The sequence below is a fragment of the Apis dorsata genome, unplaced genomic scaffold (assembly GCF_000469605.1).
Source record: "Apis dorsata unplaced genomic scaffold, Apis dorsata 1.3 scaffold_35, whole genome shotgun sequence".
NCBI classification, from domain to species: domain Eukaryota; kingdom Metazoa; phylum Arthropoda; class Insecta; order Hymenoptera; family Apidae; genus Apis; species Apis dorsata.
In genome coordinates, this window is record NW_006263337.1 from 104,548 (window position 1) to 123,208 (window position 18,661).

The following is an 18,661-nucleotide window of genomic DNA, read 5'->3' on the forward strand; positions in this document are numbered from 1 at the left end:
AGTAACTAGAAATAATTAGTCGCGTTTAAAAAGTGTCAATTCCTATTACGCGAATTAAAATGCTACGATTATTTCATCGCAGAATAAATATAATAATCGGCAACAGGTTGGGCCAAATGAATCGTCCTTCAAATATCGAGTTATTACGCATAATATTTCATTTACATTTCTCACGAAAGACGACAATTTCGTAAAATTCTTCCATTTTGTTATATTTATATATTTAATAAACAATTACGAAAAAAAAGTAATTCAACATAAAAAAAAAACGGAAGAAAAAGAAGTATTTAATAAAAAAATTTAATTTAATTTACTTCCTTTTTTATATTCTGTTATGTTAAAGTAAACATAATATTTATTAACAATTACAAACATTCAAATATTAGGAAGAAACAATATAATGCGTCAAAATAACATCCAAACATTTCCGATATCGCAATAAACACGTGAATAATATACGCAATGGATGTAATATAAAGACGAAAAAAATGAGGATGCAGACTCACTAATCTAAAATAATGTAATTAACGATGACACAAACATAACGGACGGGATAAATGACGCAGTGATAATATGATAATATGTAAACTATGCCACGTGGTAAAACACAGAAAAAAATCAATATTTACTTTCTTTTCTTTTCGTTACGTATAACGATTGTTCCTAATTAAATTTCAGTTTTCTAAATTTTTCACGAATTTATATATTAAAACGCGATGATATCGCGGAACGGTGTTTAATCGTGCATTTTTATGATTGCTTTTATTATTCCGCACGCAATCAATCGTCGTTGTCTGCGTTCACTGCGACTAAACTATTTTTGGTAAGAAAATATCGTGAATACTTTCTCTTTATTGCATATTTTTTTAATATTTATCTAACTATCGTCAATTGATATCGTTGGGTCATAGGTGATCTACAATTTTTGGATGATATTATTTAATTTTAAAACGTACTTCGTTTTAGATTAAGTTTAATATTCAAAATTTTATTAATCTAATTTAAAAGAAAGAAATAGTCGAATATTTTGTAATCTATTAAATATAATTGACCTATGATCCAATATAGTTAAAGAAGTCATCTAGAGGAATTTTGTTAAATTACATATATATTTTTAACAATATCAGAATACTTAAAGAAAACTATTTCGAGAAATTATCTTAAGTACTGTATAAGCATTTAAAGCGGAAGCTGCAGGCTAGCCGCAACTTCCTGTTCCGTTACTTATCACGATTCCGCGCCCACATTTCCAAACAGAGCAGGCCGATGTATTCAGTAACTTCCGACCTATAAAAAATGAGACAATCGGCTTAAAATTGACAAGTGCACCATCGTACTTGATCGTTCGAAATAGATACGAAACGAATATCAATTATCCGATTAATTAATTATGTTTCAGAAGTTACGATCGTCACTTTATTTTTCATTTAAAAGAAACGGTAATGATTTGCAAAATTGTGCGACTTAAAAGATAGTAAAACGTGTTACGAGCATTAAATTGGAACAAATTTCCTTTGTTACAAGTTCCAAGTGTAATTTGTGCACGAAACGTAACAGTTCCTAACTAAACAAAACTTAGAGTAACTTCACCTCGGTCTAGTATTAAATTAGTTAAATTTCTCGTTGAACCATAAAATACAGAAAATTAAGGAGTTTAGTGAGAAAGAAGCACGCGACACGCGTGAAAACAATTTTTATTTTTTCAATTTGTCAGTTAATTCCTGCAATATAATACGAGAGCATATTTCTATTATTACGTATACATATTTATATTTGATGGAAGGAGATTATAATTCTTTAATAATGAAAGAAAACTTAATTCGATAAATTCAAAATATTTATTGGGAAAAATATCCACGCTTAATTTTCTTGTAGACTTATAAATCTTTGGTCGTTTTCACGTAAAATAAGAGTTTCTAAATTTAGAGGCTTACAAAGTATCGTGCAGTTTATGGCGTCTATGCATTCTATCAATCAGTGAAGCGTGATGGAAATGAAAAGAGACAAGAGCTCGAAAATATCAATGAAGAAGTAGGCTGAATAAAAAATGCCATCATCAATAATAAAAAATATAAAATACAATAAAAGTTGTAGACAAAATTCAATGATACTTACCACATGTTTCAAGTATTGTTTAAAAAATAATTACGATTGAGCATCGAATTTTCTCAGAATAATTATTTTTTATAAAACTCTGTAACCTATAACTTGCTACGATATTGTTGCATGTGGTAATTCTGTTCTGGCAGGCTGTTCAATTACAAAATGGCTGAACAAAATCAATAAATAAATTGCTCGAGGTAACGCGAGGTTTCATAGTATCGAGAGAGACGCATTGGCAGAGATTCGATTTCCGTTTACGGTTTCGCCGGAAAACCGTCAGCCAGGTGAACGAACTCGAGTACACGACACAAAATTAGTCCAACCACGCTCTGACCGAATTCGAGACGCGGGCCTCGAAACGTGCTCTCTAGTCTCGTGACTCAAAATTATTTATAGTACGTATTTAAGGGAAACCGGCATGTGCATTCTTTGACTAATACCAACGATCTACACCCGGATACTACGATGGTGCGAATAACGCGTCGATCTTACATTCTTCGAGATATACGAGCACCCGGATCACTAGATCTTTACAACGAGTTGAAATATCAAATCGAATTGAAATTCTTCAGGAAGAGATTTCTATTTAAAGAATATGCTAAATTTAACAGTCACTCTCGTAGAAAATCCTTCTTTTTTTCTGTAAGAATACAATTGCCATTATCATTGGAAAAAATTTATAATTTTCGTTACGAAAATGACAAGTCATGATTTAATATAAAAACGATATTTCTTGAAATATATAATTATTGAAATTTTTATAAGAATTAATGTTAACAGAAAAGCTTAAAAATCTAAAATGATTACACGGCAACAAGATGTCAGAGATTTTCTCAGCAATTATTTGCCAACACCCATTTGCAAAATCTGCAGAAAGAAAGGCTGTAATTTCTTTTTACGTAATAAATAAAAAAGTTACGTAGTAAGTTAGTTAATTTTAAATATTCTTTGCATAAATATTTATTCAAATGGACAAAATATGCTAACGTATGTAATTATGAATGATGAAAGAGAATTAAGAAACGATCTTCCGAAGGTCTTCTAAGTTAATCGCTTAAATAATCGCAATTAAACGAAAGATTATCGGCCAACACATTTATCGTTCAATTATTTATTTCGACAAAACAATGAAACAATTCTTTTATTCTTTTCAAAATTTATATTTATTATCCCTGTTTTCGATATTATATAACAACTTGGCGATTCCACGTGATCGAAAGGAATAAAGGCGAGAACCTCTTCGTATCGATGTAAAATATCACGGGTCGTACGTCACAGATAATTTTAATCATTAGTAATAAGCATGAACGCGTGCAAAGTGTATTTTCTTTGGTTAGTATGTTTGTTCTATCAAGCAACTGATATACGATGAAATCACTATCCGAACAGTTGAAGTTATCCTCGGTTATCTTAATATTTTCTGTATTAATATACAGATATATCATAAAAAAATTGCTGCAAGATGAAAGTAAAAAGAAAACGGTTAATCGGCTGTACAAAATCAATTAAAGTTTCATTAGTAGAATCCTAAGATAGATAAGAAGAAGAAGCCTCTCTGTGCGAGTTCTTTGATGCGTAAAGATAAATTGATTAAACAAACCCGATCAAATGCCTTTAATTGATACGTATATCGGTTCCAATAAAAAGAAAAAAAACATGGATATGATATAACCTTTCTTTTCATCGATTCGATAATTTTTCCTTGGAAATTAATCTCTAATAAATAGATACATTGTTCGATACTGATATAACGAACTGAAAAAGCTCGAGCTACCATTAACAAAATGTTTTCCTTTCAAGTCATGCACAACGTTGATACATTGAACGATCTAAATTGGGAGTATTGTTGATTTAACGGGGAAATTTCTTGAATCGAATTGACTTCGAAAGGCAGAGCTGAGATTCCAAGAATCTCAAGAAATAGAAGGAACAATGATGCATGGAAATTATAAAATAATTATAAAAAATCACAGAATAATTCCTTCATCAAAACTGCTTTCTTTCAATCTTATAAATCGCTAATAAATTTTAATATATATAACAAGATGACGTATCTTTATATTGGAAGACAGTTGTCTTTTATTCCTTGAAGCACTGTTTTTTCAATTGTATCATTTTCAAAGATAGAAATATTCAATATCCATGAGAACCGAAATATTCAACGTAATATGAACTTTTTACCAAAGAATTCTTTTATATCTCTCATCGATATTTCACAATTGAATTCATTCAACGCTCGAATTTAATTCGAAACGAGAACGAAAAGAGACGAAGGCTCGAGCAAAAACGTTAATGCGTACGATACATGATGTATGTAAGTGTATGGGTTATGAAAAACCGAGATATTTTATCTGTTGCAGGGTCTCAGCGGTGATTTGGGTGCGCGAGAAGTTCTCATTGGCGAATTGCGAGAAGCTGCCGAACCTCTGCGGGAGGGTTGCGCTGCAGAGGTCCGCGAGAAGGTCGAAGCGGCGGTAAATGAGGCCGTACAGGCCTGGGAGGATACCAGGGCCGAATTAGATGCCCTTTGCACCAAGTATCAGCACGCGTGCAGATTGTGGCAACAGTACAAAGACTCGAGTGCTGCGGTTAAAGCCTGGGTGGACACGCAAATGGACAGCGTCGCCAATCTCCCACCTGAAGAGGCCGTCAAACACATCAAGGTATCGTGAATATTTTCAAAAATTTGCACATATGTCCGATAACATATGGATCGAGTACATTGTAAATATTTTTAAATATTTTTCATAAAAAATTTCAATTAAGAGAGAAGAAATGACAGGTATCCTTGGATTTTAATCTTGAAATTTCATTTTTAGATATTTTAAGAAAAGAAAAAGATTTGAGGGTATATTGAGCATAAAATCTATTCGAAATAATATTCCAAAGTATTTTACATTCTACTTTACGTACTTACATATACACATATGTTTGGACCATTTTCATCGCTCTGAACCAAAGCTCATTCCCCATAAACTCTTTCGTTCTCAAAGAATTGCATTCATAAATATTACCCATTGAAAGTATCACTCTCACTTACTGATTATTTATTTGACTACTTCGTTGAGTGGTAAAACAATAAACGATGATACAAGTTTTATCTAACCAAGAGGAGGGGAAACAGAGATAGAGCCTTATCTAGAACCATACCATGAAAATGAAAAGAAAGATTTGAACGAAAGAGAATTGAGAGGGAAAAAAAAGCAAGAAAAGGCTTAGATGAAAATGGAAAGTTTCTGTAAATCTATATATAACATTCGAGTCATCGGATTTGAAAGCTCGTAATTTTCTGTAATTCTCGGATAACCGAAAATTCGTATTGTCTTGGTTGTAATTTTTAAACCGATTCTATTGTATTTCGACTGATTCAGAATGTCTGAAAAACATGACTCATCTGTGGCCTGCTTAATGAATATTACCATAAGAAAAATGGTCATGGGAAGTAAACTTCCAAGGCAAACGTAATAAAATTAGTCAGATGTATTGAAATATTAAACGAATGTAAATTTAAAGAAACAGCGAGTAAATAATTTCAAACATCTTTAGTTCTTATAGATATCTTCACTCGAATATTTGTGAATCAATTTCAAACAATAGAATCCTCTAGTTGCTTTGCTCATTACTATTTCACGTTAATGAAAAGTAGTTCAGAAACATTTATATACGATATAATTTCTCATTCGTATGCATTATCGAATCATATACAAAATTCGCTTTTTCCAAAGATCATTCCAAATTCATTGAAGCAAAATTATTCAAACAAAATTAAATCGAAATATTTTCGATAAAGAAAGAAAAAAAATACAAAAGACGTGACTTCATCGCTACGACAAAAAAAAATATCGCCTATAAAGAAAGAAAAAATCTTGAAACAAAGCTGTTTGCGGCTCGAAACGTCAGCGTCTATCCCTTGAATGGAAGGTTCGGGGTAGTGTCATCGTCCCCACCACGCCTATAGTGCAGCACGTAGAGAAGAGCACGATTCACCCTACGCAAGTGCGCCGAAACGTGCGAGGGTAGGTCGTTGAAATACGGGGCAACAGAGTCTATCCCCACTCGGTTCTCGGGGTATGCGCATCGATCCTCGAAGACGAGGACGCCAGTCTGGTCCAGAGCGTCGGGACGCTTGTTTCTCCTCTCTCGTATCTATCTATCTGCACGAGATATTATTCGCGTCTCCCTATCCAACGTTTCCACGAGTATTTTTATCGCGGCGAGACCACCGATAAAAGAGGTTCATCAAACGCGTAAACACGTTTCGAAAACAGCGGTTCGCGCGATTATGCGCGAACTGTGGACGGTGGCTGGCGATCGTGGCCAGTTTCCGGTTAATCAAAAATTCGAAGCATGTGTTCCAAGTCGGGACGACACGTGCCCTATCTGTTTCGTCTTCTTTTGTCGATTCGTTGTTACGCGGGTGATGTATGCGTGACGCGTTATGAAAAATAGGAATGAACGGTGACCTAAATTGAGAAATATGTGCACGCCCGAGGAATTGAAGGTACGATCGGAGGAAGAATTCTGCGATATCGAGAGTGTCATTTCTGTTTTGTTAATCTATTCAATACGGATATCGATTTTTTTTCGTTACTCTTGGACCTTTGGAACGTTACGCGCGGTGATGTTTTTACTTCGATTTAATTAATTTTTAATTGGATTTGATGCAATATAATACCGTTGTTTTTAGTTGAACGGTTAAAATTCATGTGATAATATAGCTTTTAACATAAATTATACTTGTCTTTTTTTGAAATTTATATCGTGCTAATGTCATCAATTTTAATTTTTAAAATTGTTACTTGTTTAAAATTTACATATTGATAGTATTGTATTTACACTGGTAATAATGAGATTTTTTTTCCTTATATATTAAATATAATTGATCTGTAAGGTGTGATTCTATTTACGACCTTACTACCGTCGATAATATAACACATACCACATCCGATGCGTGGGATAATTTTGTGTCGGAACTGAATAATCCGGTGCACGTGTGATGCAACGAACTGGAATAGAATTTCTGCGTCTTTATGCATGACACTGTGCTCTAATCTAACTAAATTGTAATTTTCATTTGACATTTTAACGTAATATATTGCCAAGTTCTTATCGGAAGATGCAATTATGCAACGGTTATCAAATTATCGTGTATCTTGATTCTTATATATTATTGTCAAAATTAATTATATCAATGAATAGTGTCGAAAAAAATTGTTTCAATTTTACACAATAATTTTACACAAAAGATAATAATTTTACATTAAAAAGATAATATCGTATAATGCACAAAAGTAAAAAGTGTGATCGTGTCAAATCTCATACTCGCTCCATTTTTCTTTTCTTTCTTTTTTCTATTCTATTCTATTCTATTCTTCTTTATATATACGTGCTCATTGTGCTCTCTTTGTGCTCATTGCTGGTCAAAAATTTCGAATTTCAAAAAGCACACGAATAGTATCATTCGTCAATCAACTTCCCTATCTTCAGTTTTATTTTTCGAGCAATAACAAACGTCTATTTCTAGCTCGTAAAGTCAACTCTCCTATCTCTGACGTGTATTTAACAGGTTACCGGAATTCTGTAACAAGCACGAAAGTATGATAACAGTTCGAAAATAAAACACTCTGTTTAATCACCGTGTTTCTAATTACCGGTAATTCAGTAAGACAGAAGTATAGATAAAAACTAGTTATACATTTGTATCATTTTTTATTTAATGTTTGTTCATCAAGTATACGAAGAACATGAAGAAATTTCATTTGCAACTCAAATAGATGTATCGAATATTCATAATCATTCCAGTCCAAGTTTCTCTTTCATTTAAATTCAATCACATCAAAATCATCTTGATTAAATAAGTTTGTAATCTCTGATTTGACACTTAGTTCAAAAAATATTCATCACGAGAAATCTCAGATTTCACTTAGACTTCTTTACATGAAATATACATGAAATATTTCACATATATCTCTTTCTCAATATACCTGAATAAAAGAAAGAATTTGTCTTAAGAAATGTATTCTATCATTATTAATTCCTTTTTAGCCTAAATTTCTCAAATTATAAACTCAGGTAAACGTATTAACCCTCTTCAAGCAGAATGAATCATTCTTTAATCCTTATTATTTATTACTTCAAGTTTCCAAAACATTTGAAAAGCTTTTAGTACACTTCTCATCATTCGTAAAATCAATCATTTCAAACTTTCTCTAATAAAAATGAAAATTATTTAAGAAGTAAAATCCAAAAGACAATAATTCCATTCCAATCGTCAACTATATTATGAAACCCAAATAAAAAGTTGCATCGCATGCCTTTCACGTTATATGAATACCATTACATAAAAATACCCTCTCCACATTTACGAAAGTATTAAAAGCGTTCAGATCATGGAGTCTAAGAGGTTGTTTCACTTTTCGACAGGTTTGCGAGGAGACGATGGCGGAGCACAAGGAAAGGTTGGCGGAGCTTCAAGGCCTGGTGGCGCAAATCGCGTCGGACGTCGGGTTGGACGCGAGTGGACCGTTGCACTGCGAAGTGGAGGCACTTGGACAACGTCTCGAGGATATCCGTGAAACGTTATCGTGCCTCGCGGATGCGGCGCACGCCCGCGCCCTCAACCAGGAGCTCGCACGTGGTGATTTATGTCAGACGAAAAATTTCCTGGATTCGGTCCAACAGGCAAGTAAATTACGCAATCCTTCCTTTATTTCTTTCCTTTCGTTTTCTTTCTTTCATCTTATCTAAAAATGCTGCTTACTTCAACCAGGGACATTTGATTTTTTCTTTTTCCATTTCGAATTGATCGAGTTGATCTTGTTTGCGTAATGTGTAAACGGATAGATAGAATGTAACGAGATTTCTTTTCCAAGTTGCTTTTTTGCAGTTGCTAAGAAAATAATCTTAAGGATTTTATAATAAATATTTTTTGTACGGTAGACAAGTAGATTGAAGGAAATGAATAATTCATTAAATATATTAGAATAGTTGTAATTTATTATTAGCGCTTTCAATAATCTGAAAATACATTATTATTATTAAATAAGAAAGAAAATATACGAATTAAATGATAATTTTGGATTATGCGTTCGATGAAAAACAAATCCTTAAGAAATTTGGAGGGGAAGTAATTAAGTTTCGTAAATATTTGGCTCTGTGTTGGATATCGTGGAAAACTTGTTGACACGTGCGCTTAATATTGTATGGTATGCGATACCATTCGTGTTTATTTAAATTAGCATCAGACATTACTACGGACAAGCGGTCTAAGTATTCTTCCTCGATAAAAGTCACTGTACGACATTAGAATTTGAATGAAAATAGTTTTGAATTCCAATATCGGAATATAAAAAATAATAATAATAACCAATTGATTTAATTTCTAATTTCATATTTATAAATGTTGTTGAAAATTTCGACTTTTAAATAAAAGTAAAAAATTAAAGATTAAACTATCGAATAGGTAAACTTGAGAATTGTTGATTCGAGACACAGAACGTGAATTAACGTAGTGCGCAGTTTGAATTCCATAGGGCGTGTTTCTGAGAAACGAGGGTTCTAAAGTAGCTTTACACTCGCAGAGGTACAGAGCATGTGCTCTCTTATTCTGGCCTTCGAGGATTCATCTGGAAGCACAATATATTTCAGCATGCTCGCGAAACCTTACAGATTCTACTTTCTTTCTACAATCTATTTTCTTCTACAACCGTGTATCTCGATAGCTTACACGAATATAATGCGACAAAATATTAATTCATCTTTCGATCCGATATACCAAACTCTTCTCTTCTTAATTTTTCAACAATCTCGTTCTCCAAATTTTCGAGTGTCCCAAAAATACGCTAGATCACATGCTAGAGGATATATCAAGTATACAGCTATTTTTATTATCGCGCAAGGCTAAGCCCTAGTAGAAGGAAGCGAACGAAAGAATCTTGGTTGAATGATACCTCTGATTCGTTTGAAATTTAAAAATAAAAAATAAAAAGTCCGCGTGTTCGGGATTACAGAACTGTCTATCAAGGTGATTCCTTCTGTGTATCATTGTACACGCGTCCGTCAATTTCCGGCGTGGCTATTGGTGCTTGGCACAGGCCCGATCATTATACCTCGCACGCGCGTTTATATTTTAATCGCGATAGTTCCGAAACACTTTGTTGTGTCAAGGCCGAAGGGCTTGAGCCCGGTAGTGGCAATTACATCAGTCACGAAATCCGCAACAGCTGAATCCGGCCGTGCACCCTCTCGGCTCGAAACTTTCGCCCCTAGGTGAAGGAATGCGGGACCTCGATTGCGCATCACCGTTTCCGATCGAATACCACCACCCTGTGGATCGTCCACGATGACTCGTCGGTTGTCGATGGAAATATCCAAGGACACGGGTTAGGGAACTTCAAAGGCGGGCAAAATGGATGGATAAAGACGAAGCGCACTCGAGATAAGACGGGAGAATTGAGATGATTTATACCCTCGTCAATTTGTACGCCCTTTTTTGTTCTTGGAAGTATTCTTTTCTTATGGCAGCTAGGCTCTTTATGTGAAATAAATCCATTGCTTTAAACGATTCCTCTATCGCATCTAACAATATTCACGAAAGAATTGAACTACGTTTTAATTTTGCTTCGTTATCATCTATCCTTCATCGAAAATAAATTAATCTATCTGAAGGGATAAGAGATTCTTCGTTGTTTGTCGAACATATTTTACAAGATCTCTACTCTTTCTCCAGAGCCTGACCGCGGTGGGTCAAGGTGAGTCGAAGGAGCAACTGGAACTCCTCCGCAACCATCTTCTTGCGCTCACCTGCACGGAACCGCAGCTACAATCGATCAAGGAACGCAGCCTGGAGGTAACGACGCAAGAACCGTCGGTTGTCGAGGTGTTGAAACTGTGGCAGAAGGTCTTCAGAGAAACCTTCCAACAGTATCACCGGTTGTCGGCTCTTCTAGTCAAAACGCAGGATGGTGCCACTGCCTTGAAACTTTGGCAGGAATACTTGTTCTACGTACAAGATTTCCTGTCCAACGATGTACCCGGCGACTACAACGGTTTGTCGGAACACAGGAACCTCTGCGAGGTTCACCAGAATCTCTTGACCGATCAACAGAATCTCATTCTCACGGTTCGAGCGGAAGAGGGGGGTAATCTGTCGAAAACCGAGCAATTCAACATTCTGACGAACCAACACAACGAAACTCTGGCCAAGATCATGGAGAGGCACGCGGCTGTACGCGACAGATTGACTGCGTGGGATCGGTACAAATTGGATCAGGGTAAACTCTTGTACTGGCTGAAGGAGATCGAAAGAGAACGAAGCCAGTTACGCTTCAGATTCATCCAAATACAGAGGTTGGACGAAATTCTCCAGAGGATAGAGTCGTTGCTGGACAAGATACCCGAAGGCGAAGCCCAATTGGAATCTCTGCAGAGGCAACAGGAGACACTGCTAGCCAAATGCGACGAGGCGTTAGCCGTGACCATTCACAGGGACCACGCAGCCAGCGTACAAAGAATCAACAATCTGAGCTCAAGTCTGGAGATGTGGAGGGATCACATCCCGAGGATACAGAAACGATACAAGGAGTACGAGGAAAAGTCGAAGGACATCAATAGCACGTTCACGGAGATCGGTCAAGCTTTCAGTACAGCGTTTCACTCGAGTCCTGCTAGTTTGACGAGAACGAAACAGCAATTGGAATCTGTACACCAGATGCAGAACAGATTGTCCTCGATGAGCATAGATTTGGAATCCTTGGGCGTGATGATACAACAATTGAGAGAGGATCTCAGCCCGACCGATATAAAATCGTTGAACGAACAACGGGCGCTTTTCCGGCTGCAGCACGAGGATCTGGAACATCAAGCGGCGTTGCTGATATGCAGATTGGAGGAGCGTTGTGGTCTGTACGATCGGTGGAGGGACAGATTAGGCAGGTTACTCGCGTGGATAGGAGAAACTGAGATCAGAATTCAGGATTGCGACTCGCCGAACGAGCCCGAGGAAACTCTTAAAAAATTGGAATGCGAGATACAGTCGGATATCGCGTTGAAACAGCGAGAATTATTGTGGATACAGAACACTGGGCAAGATTTGGTCGAAGTAGCGGAGGAAGAGGAGAGCGAAAGGTTGCAACGATCCCTGGACGAGTTGAACGAGAGGTGGGATCGATTGGTGGCTATGGGAAAAGCGAGAGCTAGTAAGTTGATGGACCTGATGAGGACGATGAGCACATTGGAGAAGAGGATAAACGAGTTGAGGAGCTGGCTGGCCAGCGTTGAAAGTCAATTGTCGGAGACGTTCGTGGTCGAGGCGATCGAGCAGAGTTGCATCGACAAGAAGCTGGACGATCACGAACATCTTCAGAAGACGATCGAGGCGGAAAGCGGAAATATCGGCGAGGTGTTGAATCTCTGCGAGATTCTGTTGAACGACTGTGATGCGTGGAAAACGTCTTTCAACAACGCGATCAAGAGCGGGATGGAAGGTTTGGAGCGTAGGTGGACAACCACCTGCGTGAAATCGGCGGAGAGAAAGGGGAATATCATTCTCGCGTGGAAAATTCTCCAGGAATTGGAGAAGATCAGGTTGGAGCAGGAAGGTTGGCTCGCGGAAACGGACAAGGCTCTCGTGGAATTGGAGAACAACTTGGACGAAATTTCGAAGGACGAGTCTAAGAAGGCTATCGAGAAGGCTAGAAGCATATCCGAGGACGTAGAGGCGCACGAACCGGTGATCAAGATAATCGAGCAAAACTTTGGGCGTTTAGCTAGAACGGGTTTAGAACCAGATAACCTGAAGTCGCTTATCAGCGAGACCAGGCGGCTTATCGATAAATGGCAAACGTTCAAGCCTAGAGCGAATGCCGTTCTATTGGCTCTCCAGAAAGGGCAGAAGAATTATCGAGACTTTATCACTGTGCATGGCGCAGCGGTCGTTGGACTGACGCAAGTCGACGTTCGATTGACCAGGACGCAACACCTGGCCACGCCGGAACAGAAAGCGTCGATTCGTCGCAGGCTGCAGCAATTGAACGAGATCGAGGAAGAACTTCGCACTCAGAACATCACGTTGCAGAAAGCGGATGAATTGGCGCTTAAGGTTATGCAAGAATGTCATCCGGATGACGTGGCGAATATCCAAGAATTGGTGGACGAGTATCAGCTGTTATGGAAAGACATCAAGAAGAGAGTGGCGTCGTTAAGAGCGGAAATAGAGGGACAGGAGAGGTCTGAAGTCGACGAGGCTGTGCAAGTGGAAACGTTGAAATTCGAACAGGACAGTGCGGTTCAAGTGGACACGTTGCCTAGGTTATTACGAATGACTTCCAGCGACGCATACCTGATGGAATTGGAAGCTGCTCTGGTCGAGTGCAACGATGCATTGGATACGTTGCAATTAGCAATCGCCCCGGATCCTGTTGCTGGACCTGGATTAAATGCGACTGCTAAAAATATCGTAAGTTTGATACAAAACAATATTTCTTATTCAATATTTTTGTAAATTCATTTTTTTTCTTGCGAATCTAAAAAAACAAAATTTAAATTCTCCATATAAATTTTTGTAAATTTATTTAATTTTTTATTCGACAGAGTAAATTAATCGGAAGCTGTCAATCGTCGATCGAACTGGTTCGTCATTTGCACAGTTTGCTCATAGAAGATGGAAAATTGAGCGCGCAAGCCGCCAAGGCTAACGAGGTGGCTGCGTTAACGGAAAGATACGAAAATCTTCTTATATTGGCGAGAACGCGAGAACAACAGATCAGAGAACTCAGGTAAAGCCTCCTCTACATAAAACGAGAACAATTAACCCTTTAACATTATTACACGTTATATATGTATCTGTTTGAGAAAAAATCATTAAGTCCATATTAAAATCAGAAATTTTTCACGCGCAGGTCACCTAACTCCGACGTTTACACCTCTCCCTGCGATCAGTGAGTGTTCCTTTTTCACACTAACAATTTCTCATTAACATTCGTTAACGATCCTCGCTTATTTCATACCTGCTTTTCCCGTAGCAAACTCCGTATCTCTATCTCAGCATACTATTCAAATAAGTTAAAAAGAACTTTATGAAAAACGTGAAATCTTATTATTTACAGCGACAATGGCAGATTAACCTGTCCCCTATGTTCGCGTCGCAACTGGGCCCAACTGGAGAACGATCTTTGGAGGTTGGAAAAATGGCTGGAATTCGCTGAAGGCACCCAAAGCGCGCAACATTCGCCACCTGGCAATATCGAACAATTGGAGGATGTGATACAAGATCACAGAGAATTTGTGCTCGATTTAGACTGTCACGAAAGTATTCTTGCCAGTCTGAACACCGTTGGCGCGCATTTAGCCGATCACACGGAGGAATTGCTTCGAGCAACGCAACTCAGAGACAGATTAGCCGTTGCGAATACGAGATGGGTGAAGGTTTGCAAAGTGGCTGCACATTGGCAGGAACAGTTACAGACTGCATTAATGTCGAACCAGCAATTCCATCGTATCATAGAGGAATTGGTTACCTGGTTGGAGAAAACTGAAGCCAGTATACGGGCCAGCGAACCGGTCGATCTGACCGAGTCGCCGGAAATTATGACCGCAAAGTACAATAAATTCAGGTATGTCTTTGAAATGTTAAAGAAATAAATCGTATTTTTCGTGTTTTTTACGACAACTTTTCAACCCTCGAATTTTTTTTAATATTAAATAATTATACAAATAAATAAAATTATTCGACAGCAATGTGTAGCCAACGTAGCATTAGAAGAAAGATTTATCATTAAAAAAAAACTATTTCCTTTCAGGGAATTGAGAAGTGATTTGGAGCGATGCGAGCCTCGAGTTCTGTCGCTTCAAGAGTCAGCCAATCAATTATTGGACGAGAAAGGCGAAACCAGAGCACGCCTACAGGAACTTCGTCTCAGATTGCAGTCCCTTCGACGGTTAACCGGGATATACGCTTTAAAATTAGGAGCAGCCCTAGGGATGGATCCTCGGGACGTTGGACTCGCAGCCACTACCTCTTCTCTCGCTTCCCTTTCACACGATGTAAGCTTCATTCTATCCTATTCGCCACTTTTTCTCGTTGGAATACTCGAAACGAAGCAAAGTTTCATTAAAGAAAATCTTCGTTGTTTTATTTCCGTAAAGACTCGCTAGCTTCTTCAGAATATTTTCAGGTAACGTTAGTCAGTATCTGAAGCTATTCGCTGGTTCTCGCTTCTTTAATCTTAGCCCTCGATATAGATTTATATTGCACATACATCGTAGGATCACGTTAAGCGATATTTGAAACACGAGGCACGAACTACAATAAAAATTCAACGAATATCGAATGCAGAATGACATAACCGTTTAAAATTATTTTATACTGGCTATGTCTTTCATATTTAATTAAATATATATTTTTAATCTTTCGTGAATAGTTGTATTCTACAATCGTTATTGCGATTTTAATTCATACTATTTCAATTTCTATTTTATATTTTACAAATATAATACAAATTAAATTACTCTAAATTAGAATTTTATTATTTCGTGCCTTGTAATAGTAGCATTCACACGCACAGTACCTTATTGTTTGTGTTTTCTCTTTTATTGTATTGTAGTTGCTCGACGAAGCTGCCTCTGGAACCGTTCAGCCCCACGACGCACCTGACACACAGTATGTTTTCTTCATTTTCCGTTTTAAGTTCCGAGCTACGTTTTCCAACATATTTTCAAGCCAATTCTTTATAAATAAGATCCAATAAATACGCTTAACAATTATTTTCAAACGAAAAATTTGGAAAATTAGCTCAGGCAGATTCTTAAATAGATCTAGATCATTTTAATACGTTCTCGTCTAACGAATACAAAAATACACATCATCTATCTTTTCGTAGAAACAATTTTGTTTTTCCAATATAATTTTTCATCAAGAAACTATTACGATTACTTTTCAACTTTTACTTCAAACGTGAACGTGTTAAGATTTTTCTACTTTCTAACTCTCATCCGAAATTAGAATAAAAATATATATAATTTTCCAACAATTCTATGAAAGAAATCCTAGCGAATACGAAATTTACCTGTTTCAGTGGTGACGATGGCGAGCGTACGGTATTGTCTCGGGGATACCGTTTCCTGGGCCGCGTGTTGCGCGTTTCCCTGCCGATCCAGGCGTTGATGCTCCTATTCCTCGGCGTCGCCTCTCTGGTTCCTTCCGCCGAAGAAGACTACAGCTGCATGCTGTCGAACAACCTCGCCAGAAGCTTCACGCCAATGGTCGTGTATCCGAACGGGCCACCGCCGATCTAACGATAAAGAAGCTTAATCTCGGGCGCGCCGACTTCGCCGGACCCAGACGAACTTACAATCGCAACATCCAGAGGAGTCGCGGGAAGCGGAAGCGCGAGATCACGCACGATCTGCGTACCTACTTAACTAGTCTGTCGTATGGCGATCCGTCGATGGTATCGAGCGATCGATGAATGAGAAAAGATCTGTTTTTTTTTTTTTTTTTTTTTTTTTTTTCTTACAAATCTTTTCATCGATCAGAATCCCTTCATCGAGGCAGTCGAGAGCGACGTGAGTAGAAACAGATAGTAAAACGTGTTCCATTGTCTCGATGGGGGGATATATTGGTAAGAAAATGGTCAAAGACACGTTCCTTCTACAGACGACGATTTTACACGTGTGATAACAATTGTTTGTACTTGTGCGTAGAACACGCGTTACGGACCAAAAACGATCGTCATTGTTACGACCCACAGCATCCGTTTACTTACTCGTTCTGTAATAATTATTGTGATCTTGGTGCAATATTTGCATAATATTTTTCCCTTGTTCCCGAATACCACGAAGAGTCGAAAATACAAACGATTATACGACGAGAGAACAGAGAAAGAAGAAAGAAAGATCCACGTACGAATAACGTACGATCCTTCGGGTTTGCACGGTTTGTACTCGATGGATCCGTTTCCGATTTTCGATCATTTAGCCCGACATTCCATGTAACATTACGGCGTTTGTATTTATACGATACGTATTGTAGATATCGTTTCGTTGACAATTGATTAATTTTCCTTCCTCCCTCCAGTTTTTTTTTTCGTTTGTCTCTAAAAAAAAAAAAAAAAAAAGAAAAAAAAAAAAAAAAAAAANCGAACGAATGAGCGAGTGTATGCGAGAGCGCGTGCGGACGAGAGAGAAATGGATTAATGTCACATGGAATGCGCGAGAAAATAATGTTGACGATATTAAATTATATTTACGATTATTAACGAATATAACGAATCGCTTGTATTGTGTGCACACAGAAAATAACCGCGGAACGATCAAAGGAAGACGGCATAATTAATGTGTACGTACCGTAGAATCTTTCAGGGAGTATCCGTGACTTTTACGTTAGTACGTAACGAAGAAAATAAATATATACATACTTGTTCGACTTTATTTTTTATACGTTGCGTTTATAACTCGAGGGAGAGTAGGGAAAGAGCGGTTCGATTATGAAATCGAGAACGAAACGTCCACTGACCGATTACTTCAACGTGATCGCTTAACGCGATAGTCATTGGTGCTAGTTCGAAACGATAGAGAGAAACATAATAATTAATATTATAATACGATTATAAAATATTATCATCGAGAAATGGTAAACGAATTGTTTCTTATTTCCATTGTTTTTTCTACGATTCCTTAAGAGAGAAACGAAGAATGAAAAAAAAAAACGAAGAAACAAGGATGGAGAGGATATAGAAAAAAGACGAAAAAACACACAGATATAGTATCGCATAATAATCGAAGTCGCATAATGAACGAAGTTACCGATGACGCCTCTGACGAGGTGCTTTTTTTTCTTTTTTTTTTTATTATTTTTATCCCTTTTTTTTTCTTTTTTTTTTTTTTTTTGAAAACGAGAACGACACACTTTTGGATACGCACAAAAGGATCACGAGTTTATATTCGAGGTACAAAATAAGAGAATGACTGTATTTAACGGCCCGCTAGTTTCGCTTCCTAATTTATCGATATCTTGCTTGCTACGCGACCGAGCTTTGTTATGTATTTTTATAAGGACAGAGCTTTTCGAAGGCGGTGTACATCTATCGATGTAATGTAATTACAATAAATTGAAACCTATGCAGAATTTTTATTTTTCTTACAGGGCAAACCATTCTTCTTCCATCTAATTTTTAATTTTTTTAATTTTTTAGATATAGAAAAAAAAAAGCAAAAGTTCAAGAATGACCCAGTTTTTAATTGTACCATCAAAAAATAAAATCTTTACTTACCGTGACAATCGTACACAACTCGCAAAACGGATACATAAAATCAACATCAATTAGAAATCTGTCAAATCGAAAACATCGTAAGTGATTATAAAGAAATCTCTGCCAATATCTCGGTGATTCCATTGTCCACAGATGAAGACACTGTAAATATTAAACGTTTATTCTTCATCATCAATATAAATTCAAAGGAAGAAAAAAAGAGAACAAAATAATCAATATTTTAATTTCGTCTCACAAATTTAATTTCTTCTTCGCAAAAAAAAAAAAAAAAAAAAAAAAAAAAAAAAAAA

The 18,661-nt window shown here is 36.9% G+C and overlaps 1 protein-coding gene across 13 annotated transcripts in view; it reads left to right on the forward strand.

Moving 5' to 3' along the window:
• Positions 1–18,226, forward strand: part of LOC102679644 (nesprin-1) — a 119,993-nt gene extending 101,767 nt beyond the window's left edge. For 10 of the 13 annotated variants that reach the window (XM_031512463.1, XM_031512460.1, XM_031512465.1 and 7 more), the window contains 9 exons: positions 4,464–4,766; positions 8,527–8,784; positions 10,832–13,558; positions 13,693–13,877; positions 14,001–14,039; positions 14,208–14,714; positions 14,901–15,144; positions 15,705–15,760; positions 16,176–18,226. In XM_031512463.1, the coding sequence (XP_031368323.1) occupies positions 4,464–4,766; positions 8,527–8,784; positions 10,832–13,558; positions 13,693–13,877; positions 14,001–14,039; positions 14,208–14,714; positions 14,901–15,144; positions 15,705–15,760; positions 16,176–16,395 (4,539 nt within the window). In that variant the 3' untranslated portion in view covers positions 16,396–18,226. Of the gene's footprint in view, positions 1–4,463; positions 4,767–8,526; positions 8,785–10,831; positions 13,559–13,692; positions 13,878–14,000; positions 14,040–14,207; positions 14,715–14,900; positions 15,276–15,704; positions 15,761–16,175 lie in introns of all 13 variants that reach the window. The other 3 variants (XR_004151079.1, XM_031512491.1, XM_031512472.1) reach the window with 3 other exon arrangements.
• The last annotated feature ends 435 nt before the right edge of the window (positions 18,227–18,661 follow it).